General features: G+C 38.9%; 1 protein-coding gene across 1 annotated transcript in view; it reads left to right on the top strand.

Annotated features, from left to right (window-relative positions):
- The window catches only part of TXNDC11 (thioredoxin domain containing 11), a 35,812-nt gene that overhangs the window by 10,366 nt on the left and 15,481 nt on the right, over positions 1-9,965 (top strand). The window contains exons 4-6 of the mRNA XM_072419041.1: positions 728-857; positions 1,858-1,951; positions 9,465-9,577. Of these exons, the coding sequence (XP_072275142.1) occupies positions 728-857; positions 1,858-1,951; positions 9,465-9,577 (337 nt within the window). The remainder of the gene's footprint in view (positions 1-727; positions 858-1,857; positions 1,952-9,464; positions 9,578-9,965) is intronic.

Here is a 9,965-nt window from a genome sequence, read left to right on the forward strand (position 1 = left end):
GCTTGATGCACGTAGATTATCACAGAATACTGCTTGATGCACGTAGATTATCACTGAATACTGCTTGATGCACGTAGATTATCCATATCAGAACCTGCACAGTGTATGTAAATGATTACATCCTGTATACGTGTTCCTTATTCCTGTTCAGTATGCCACAAGTCTCTCCTGTACAGGTTTGTTTGGTTAACCCTTCGTGGGTGGCGCAGATCTTTCTTTCCTGTATTGGAGCAGTTTATTTCTGTATCCATGTAAAATGAAATCCTGCATTCGTCTCACAATACAAATATGAAGAGGATTCGGGGAATGGAATGCGTTTTTTGGTGACCTAAGCTTATTGCTTTCACACGGGGGCCGGTCATTATTGCATAAAGGGAATAATCTCCCTGGAGGGTTTGCAGTATAAAGCCGGCCGCTGCTGCACATTCATGTATTGAAATGTCAGCATGAAATATCTATGTGTATGGCCGAGCAGAACTCCTCCTTTACCCGCGCATGTATGCATAAAATATAAATATAAAGAATTCTTCTACATATTCACTTATCTGTCCTCTCCATCCAGACTTTCTGGGTTCCTGGCATTTGCAATATACATTTCATAAACCCTCCAAATAGGTTTGTTGCTTATTGGCCTAGCCGAGGTTTTGACTTGCTGAATATTATATTTTATATGTCTTCTGTATATTTACATGTTTCCAGTAAAATCAAACCTTTTTTATTGTTATAGTTTTGGGCCGATTGATTATAAAGGACCACTGACAGCGGCGTATATTGAGAAGTTTATTCGGAGAGTAATAAGTCCGGTGTCCTATATCTCTTCAGTGAATGGACTGAACGATTTCCTGTCTGCATATGAGGTATTGTGCTTTAATATTTTCTCCGTAACCTTTCAGGTGGATGATTTCATGCATTCCCTTTCATTAGGGATTTATTTAATAATTATTCCCTTGTCAATTCTTCTGACAGCGGTTCCAATCCCTTTACACAGTTCATATTAAAACATTGGGCCTGATTTATTAAAGCTCCAAGGCTGGGGAAGATACACTTTGGAAGTATTCTGAGCATTTGTGTGGATTACAGTATGCTTTCTGCTGATGCTCGGGTAGATTTTTGGGAGGAGCACAAGTTTGTTTACTCAAGTTGTTTTCAAACTTAGTCCTATGGTCATATTTATGGCTGTATGTGAAGAATGCAAGCGGACTATAGCTGCATACACAACCACCCACTCCCCAAAAGTGTCTGTCACCCATGTCTGTTGGCTGCTATGTCCAGGGTAACATATAACTTCTTCTTTCAGTTCCAGAAAGTGTGCACACAACCCCTTAGCTTTACTCAATAAATGTATGATGAACTTCAACCCATTGATAAGACTATTGTTGCTCTCCCTTCCTGTATGTATGTCCTGAGCTACAAGCAGAGGTCCCCTTTTACTTAGAGAATACATGGTTAGTGTTCTGACCCTCTGACTTTATTACTTTCTGAATCACTGACCCGTAACGGGAGTGCAGCTAATTGTGGCGGAGCTTGTCACCCGGTCCTTGTCACCCGGTCATGTGTGTGTGACTAAAATCACTGACACAAATTGGTGTTCATTACCGCAGCATCCATAATCTGACATTGATGGGTCAACCACTTGCTGAGACTTTCTTTAAATTGTATCAGATTGAAATGAAATTCCATTTTATGCATTTCATTTATTGTATTGTATTGTATTGTATTTTGTTTATTTCTGCACCTTGTGAAATATTACTGTTCTTACTGTGTTGTTTGTGCTACATTTGTTTTTATTCTGCTCTTTCTATAATTATTATATAAAATCTGGACTCAATGATTTCCTTTTATCTTTTTTTCTCACAGCCTGGGATTGTGGGCTACTTTGAGTTCAATGCGTCCCCCCAACCTCCAGGCTATTTAACATTTTTCCGCTCTGCCTTGCACTCATTACAAAAAGGTGAGTATATTATTTTACACGTGTGTAAATGCAGGAACATACATGTGTGAGGGGTCTGTGTGAGGGGTCTGTGTGACTTGTCTGACATTTGGTTGCCACACATTTGTATTTGAGCAGCAATGTTGTTTTTACTATTTATTTCTTTTAAACACGCTTTGTTGAAAAATATATGAACCTGAAGAGTGAACTTATCTTATTTGTTCACTTGTTGTCTGCTAAAAAGTAATTAAAAGTGTTTGTATCTAAATCCATAAAAATATATATTTGTTGATTTTGCCACAAATCTTGTGAATTTCTCCTTTCTTGTGCTTGTGCGCACGTAGATGGTGTAGGAAAGGATAAAATATTTTGCTGTATGCAGACCAGCAGAAGAGATGGCCGGCACAAATGCCATGTAGAATAATGTGTACGTGGGTACATTTGTATTACTTATGGACACATCTTTTTCTACATACATATTTGGTGATGTATCTCCTCCATGGATCTTGTTTGTGTTATCCTCTGAAGAAGAAGAGAAATTCCAATACTGCTAAATGTGTAGGACTTTGTATTCCTGAAGGATAAATACATTGATACCAAGACCTCTAACTCAGGTTCTTCATACACAGCATGCACGTATGTTACAATATACATGATACGTTTCTACAATACCTTACCTTGGTTTATGGAACATTTGGCTAATAAAATAAAAAGATTTTTAAAGATGTGCTGTGATAAATGTCCGTTCCCGCTTCATCCACTGATTGCTTCCAACCATCTGGTATTTTTAAGGTAAATGCATACAATTTCAGGATGTAGTATTTTCCCATAATAGCCCTCCCTTATAAAATAGCTCCAACCCTTTTGTAAAGGGGACCATTGATCTATGCCTTAGTCATTTATATATCTTTCTATTTATTGATTGAGTTTGTCTGAAAGTTTGAGTATGTTTTCTTACAGCAGCTTGTATTTGAGTTGTGAGAGATCTTTTGCTTATTTGTTTTTCCCGAACACTGTATTAGGACGTTCCGCTTCTTTCCATCCTCTGCTTACATTCATTTTACACATTATTTATTCACTCTAATTCTCTGGGTGGTGAAACTCATTTCTATGCTGTCAGCTTCCTTGTGAATGAATGAATCTGTTCTTCCTAGTAACCTCCAAAAGTTATTGTTCCAAATAATATGTGGCAACTTTCCCAAATCATGGCCACACAAAGGGCATGGGGTAAGTTGCAAACCCAATTGTGAGAACTGAGGAATTCTATTGACATTGATCTTGTGTAAGAGTCAGATATCTATTGGTTGATCCTATATCCATGTGCCACATTTTCATTGTTAAATTTCTATTATTAGTACATCATGTGGAGTAGATGGCATATTTTTGTACTGGGGGTAATAGAGCCCGCTTCAGTATAGATAGCTAAGCGGCATATATTATTGTATTTACTATTTTCCTATCTCCCTGATCTCATTGGAAGGCAAATTTTTCTAACTTTGCCACTTCTGGCCAATATTCAACATATACATTAATTTAGTTTTCCCGGTTTCATGTAACATTTCATAATTTATTAGCTTGCCAAAGCTTGTCTATTAATTATAAAAGTAAGTTGTGTGGTCTAGCATGAAGACATTCTCTTTTAGTACATATCATATAGTACAGTTTTATCCTTTGCGGAAAGACACAGGAAGGGCTTAGAACTGGCTTCCTTCTTTTTTTCCATTTAAGTGTTGGAATTGTTGAGCTCAGAAACTGGCCCAGTAAGTGTTTGAGGTGGTAATACCGCCCTCAGCCTTGCTATTAATACAAAGCTCTACCGATTCACTGAACCGATTTCACAGACCCATCAGAAGATCCTGGAAATCATTACAGGAGGAGTACTGTGGGTGCATTCATGAATACAGCTGTGGGTAACTTCCTGTGCGCAAGCCCTCATTTAACCTCTTGTTGCCGGGGGGGGGGCAGGAGGAGTACTGTGGGTGCATTCATGAATACAGCTGTGGGTAACTTCCTGTGCGCAAGCCCTCATTTAACCTCTTGTTGCCGGGGGGGGGGGCAGGAGGAGTACTGTGGGTGCATTCATGAATACAGCCGTGGGAATCCTCCTGTTAAATTGAGGCCTTGCGCACAGGAGGATTCCCACGGCTACATTCATTCATGATGAGCACAGCCGTGGGACTCCTGTGTTATTGGATAGAGAATCTCTATTAAAGAACACATACTACAGGGCTGCAAGAGCAATCAGGGGAGCGGATCTGTCAGCTTGGCTCCCCTGATTGCTCTTGCAGGTCGTTCTCGCTTACATGTTCGGTAAATAAGAACGTCCCGATTCACCGCAAGATCGAATTTTAAAATTTTGCTCACTCATTCCTAGTAACCACTTCAGGTCGGGCCCAAGAACCAGTTAGGGTTATGATAAAGTGGGCCAGAAAGAATCAAAAATGTTTTATTATCGGTTTACAAGCATTGTCTTCCTAAACAGAATATATAGAATATATTTAATGTACACACCCTTGATTTTTGTAGCCCACAACAAATGTTCATGGTCGGCTATCATGTGAATCTGTTGTTTGCACAGAGATCTCCTGACCTGATTTTGTACTGCTCGTCTTCTGATGGAGGCCGGTATTATTCATTTCCCCGCTATCGGAAGAGAACCGCTCTGTCGGTTTGTTCAGTCATTAGCAGTCGGTTCCAATGACGACTTCAGCTTGTTCATGTAGCTTTGGTGTTTCTTTTAGAACAGAGGGTGGATAGAAGAAAATCATGTAAAGTATATAGTTTGCCGTTCACAATGTTTAATTGTATTGTCTGTCTTTGTGAGCTGCACTGTAACTAGGAGCTCGGTTTGTTTCCATCATTCGCTTACGTATAGTTTGTGCACGCATGCTATTATTTCCCAGCAAGTAGATTTTAAATGCCAGTTTCCCTTTTGGGATAATAAATGGCAAGTTGGAAATGTCATTGGCAGTAGTCAGCGGGTGGCTGTAAGGTTTCCAGCATCTGAAATTCAGGGCGTGATGTTCTTTTTGTGCAATAATCAGCAGGTGGGAGCTGCAGGGGCCACATTGATGATTCCGTTTTATTTAATGATGCTTGTTCAAAGAGAAAAGGAGAAATAGAGCACACAGTAAGTGGAGCCATTTATTATTTAAACTGGCCAAACATCCCAATTGTTACCCCCAATAATAATAATAATAAAGCAGGCTGTCATGGCTTCCGGCTGGAGGAGAAGTAAAAGAAAAGTCTGCTGTAGGGCAGCACAATCCCCAGCCAAACTTAGAGCTGTCATTTATCTGATGGTGGAAGTCTATAGAGCGCCGAATAATGCCATCGGAACCTTTACTGTACATAGCAATGATTTCCTGCTTTATTTACTTATTGTGTTATATCATATATAAAGTGAGGCCTGGTGACTTGGTCCCTATATATATATATATATATATATATATATATATATATATATATTTGTAAAGCCATCACTTTTTTGTGTGTATACTGATGGGTTGCAGCACCTTCCTGCTTCCTAATGATCATAAAGGAACTGTGGGAAACAGCACCAGATAGGAGGTAAGTATTGCAGGCAATTCTGCTCCCTACCAGCATTTTTATATATATTACCTACACTACCGGGAATGGGACCTCCTGTTTCCATTGCACTCCAAAAAACATTTTATCATTTTGCATACAAATTTGTAATCCAAAGCAAAACTTGTTAGAAAAGCTTTATTGTTCCTTTTGACAGTCACATTTTAAAATATTTGGGATATATTTCCTTGTATGTGGAACTAAGTAAAGCTGTAATGAGGGAAATAAGTAGGCTGCCATTGTCGGCCTTTTATCTTCATTTCCTGCTGGAGCTTTGACTTTTATTTTAACTCTCTGAACATGAAACAAGTATAAAGATAACAAAGTCAGACTTCAGACTGTCGTTTGCTGCTTGCTTGTTTTTAGATGTATTGATGTCATTTCATTTTTATTAAACCAGCAATATCAGACCCTTTACTTATCACAGACAGATCATATATTGCTGGTATGGCCTAAAACTGAACAAAGCATATTCTAATAACAATTGGGGTTATGAGTGAATAGAAACAGCAAACTGTGGACCGCATATTTGTTTATTGGGCCACATGTTGCACTAAAGCTACTTCCTCCTATTGGCTGAAGACCGATGTCAACCAGGTGTGGTCACGTGACCCCAAAACCAGGAAAACCCGTTCAGACGTGGGAAGCCTTGGCTTTGGGTATAGGGTCACAGCTACAAGATGGGTTTAGTAAAGTTCAGTTCCAAAGGCTGAATACTTAGAATTTACATTTATTATTTTGTTGGTTTAGAAATTGTCCTTTTTTACATTACTGGTTTAATTGGGTCTTCTAGCATATAGTTGTATCAGTTTTATTCTCCCTTTACTTTTCCTGTGTGATGGAGATCCTGTCCAATGTTAGTAACAAACGTATCTGATTCATTCCATTATTTTCTCCCTTTACAGTCAGATATCGATTTTTGCAATATGCTTCAAAAGTAACTTTATTTTTATATGCGGTAATTTTACATCTGTTTTTATGTGATGTTACGTTACTTAGGCATACGCTTCTTTTAAAGGGCTTTCATCAAGAAGCTAAAGTAATTGTATTCCTGTGCGAACGTTAAAGGAGATTGAATTATGTGAGTTCTGAAAGTCATGCCAAATTCCAATACTTCTGCACAATCTCTCCTAATCACATTAGTAAGATGTCAAGCCATGGGCCAGATATTTATCACAAAAACATTCTTTTACAGTGATTAGCTTCCTAAGGTTTGTATTTATAGTTCTGGAGGAGTCTGGATGAAGACGCTGCTATCCTGAGACTTTTAGGGACACATTGAAAACTTCTTTTGGTTGCTGGTCCGGCATCAGATGTATTGGCTGCTATTATATCTAATATATCTGCTATTCCTTAGCGTGATGAATAAAACTCTAACCACTTCCACAAGCTGCAACTCCTTGTATTCTACAGAATGCTGATTTCATCCCTCTGTGCACAAAGTCCGGCACCGTGACATCTTGGCATTGCAATGTGTATGTAGCATATAAATATGTACGTTTTGAAAATATAATTAGGAATCCTTTATGGCTCACAGCTGCTACCAATCACGCTGCCATTCCCCTAAGCGGCACAGATCTGGGTCCCCTCTCATAGACACGGAGTAACCAGGGCTCTGAAAGGCAGAAAGAATTTGAGTGGGAAGCTTGATTTATTCAATTTAATTAGGTTTGATTCATGTTCTATGCCGAGTCTGGTTTCTGTGACAACATCCTGAGCAAAATAGATCCCAGAGGGATTAAACACATCAGCCTGTGGCTGGGAAGGGTGACCTGGCTTTAAAGCTAAATAAGCGTGCATTCTGCTTCAATATTAGATATATCGATTGACAGGTTCTCCCTGTGTTTGCATGGGTTTTCTTCAGACATTCCAGTATTCCTCCACATCACAAAAAACATTGTTAGGTTGACTGATTGCCCCTAAAAGTTGGCCTTAGGCCATATCAATGACATATGGGCAAGGTGGGGACATTGGGTAGAGGGACAGCTAGTCACATGACTATGGAATGGGGTCAGATGAATGTATTTCCAAACAATTCTGATCAGGCAGGTACGGGTATTTATTGCAGAAGGGACATCACCTGTCCCTACCATAGGACTTTTGTTTTTTTAATGGTTTACTTCTGTTTGAGCCTATTCTTGTCGATTGGTGCTCAATAGTAACGATTGATTTTAGGGACATGTCAGTTGTTTGCACTGGTTGTGCGCTCATTGACCAGTGTATGGTGCACAAGCAAGGTGGGGTAGGGTTACTCCCAAACATTATTTTACAATATGGTAAACATGCTATCTAATGCCTTTCATTATCTATTTTTTTTAGCATGAACTATTACCTTCTTTATTGTAATTCCTATTGAAAGTGTTAATCTTCTTCATGTTCTCCTAGCTGTGCTGTGTTAAGACTTCATTACTGTAAGAGCATCTATTGTTCAACTGTAATTGTTCCCAATTGCTGCTTGTAATGTTTCACATAGCTCTAAATACAAGTGCTGCGTAATGTATTTATTACACATGAGAAATAATTGTGTGTGTGTGTGTGTGTATATATATATATATATATATATATATATATACACACACACACGGGGGTGCTGAGAGGTTCCTGGCTTTGCCCCCTTCCAGATGAAATAGAGTGTGGGGGCAAGTGACAGCCTAATATCTTAGTATGCAAATATCAGGTCTCTGCGATTCTTTAAACTGTTTTTTCTTTTAGTGAGAAGCTGTGATGGCCGAGGCACAAGCAAGTTTCACGTCGTTGGGAGTTACGGGCCGCCATGAAGTTTTTGTTTCTCCAGGAAATATATAAATATATAAATATGTCATGCAGCTTCTTTTCAATATGAAACAAATGTGGTGTTTCACTACCCTGAAAATGACGTATTCCAATATTATGTGATTTAGATCAGTATCGGATGCGACACATTCACTGCATTAGACTTGGCACAGAATGAATTCTTTCTCCAACGAGGTGACTGTGATTGTGTAAAATAATGCTTGCAGCAAGTGACAAGGCCAGAGGCTGCAGCAGACTGATCTGTGCCAGACATTTCCCAACATAGCTATAAACTGCAAAGTTACAATGTTGTTAATCAGGCAGGTAGAGGGGAGAACAGAAATATTTCCCTCCATCGGCAGACATTGGGCCATTTCAAACCCGCAGCGCACTGCATCAATCTGTGGTAATCAATCAGCTGTAATCCCAAACTCCTATTGAAATGAATGGGAGAGGTTGTGAATTACTTCTGGCACGCGGTAGCAATTGATCTCGGTGCAGGTCTTTTGGCGCAGGTCTTTTGGCCACATGGTTGTTCTCCTTTTCCGCTGCCTGTACATTTGTGGGTGGCTGGCCCAATTGCAGTCATTTGAGGAGATGCACACATGCTACCATTACTTTGGTTATCAGACGTGACAACCCTTAGTAGCAGTTTAGGCAGATATGTTGTCCTTGGGAGTAAAGCTGCGTACACACTTCCAATAACCAACGACCGATCCGCCGAAAATCATTCACACAAAAAAGGTGACCAACGACGCCGATGAATGAGGATTATCGTTGGAAATGAACGATCATCATGGCGGATCTGATTGCCCAATGATTGTTCGCTATCTATCGTTCAGTCGTTCAGTGATCGAGCATGTTTCTTTATTACACTTTCTCCTTTACATGTCACTCCCTGCATCATTCAAACAATTGTATCTAGCGTGTGGACACTATTGCTGGATTATATTTGAACAATCGTATCGTTACAGCATGGACAGAATTGTGCACAATACGATCGTTCAGATATAATCTGTCATAATCGTTTGTTTTCTAACGATAATTATTGGAAGTGTGTACCTAGCTTTATGTAGTACACACTGATCCTCTAGTCTTACAGGGCAGCAGATATGAAATCAGTCAGATAAAGTTTATGTCATACAGAAAGTAACGTGATTTATTTTTCTTTTAGATTACATCGAAACAATTCGTTATGGGGTGATCACTGATGGAAACCTTGCAAAGAAAATCTCCCTCACCAAACCCGGAAGCGTTTATTTGCACAGAAACCTAAATACTTCTTTAGTAAGTGATGAATATTGAATAATGTTTACTTGTATTTCCCTCTAAAGTAATGTAGAGTTATATTCTGATTAAGATGAAGCTGTGGGGAGAATTGTTCACACGACTAATATAAACTATTCTGCGGTAATAGCTGTGTGATGTCCCGGCAATTATTCTGGATGCAAACCCTAACCATGATTAGTATTGTAAATCCTTCTGTGTACTTTTTGCTTTAAGTGGGTCAGATATTTATCCTGGTTTTGTGTAGAAAAATGCCTCACTATAATCTATACCAATATAATCTATACCAATAAAATCTATACCAATATAATCTATACCAATATAATCTATACCAATATAATCTATTCCAATATAATCTATTCCAATATAATCTATACCAATATAATCT

This window comes from Pyxicephalus adspersus, chromosome 7, assembly GCF_032062135.1.
Source record: "Pyxicephalus adspersus chromosome 7, UCB_Pads_2.0, whole genome shotgun sequence".
NCBI lineage: Eukaryota > Metazoa > Chordata > Amphibia > Anura > Pyxicephalidae > Pyxicephalus > Pyxicephalus adspersus.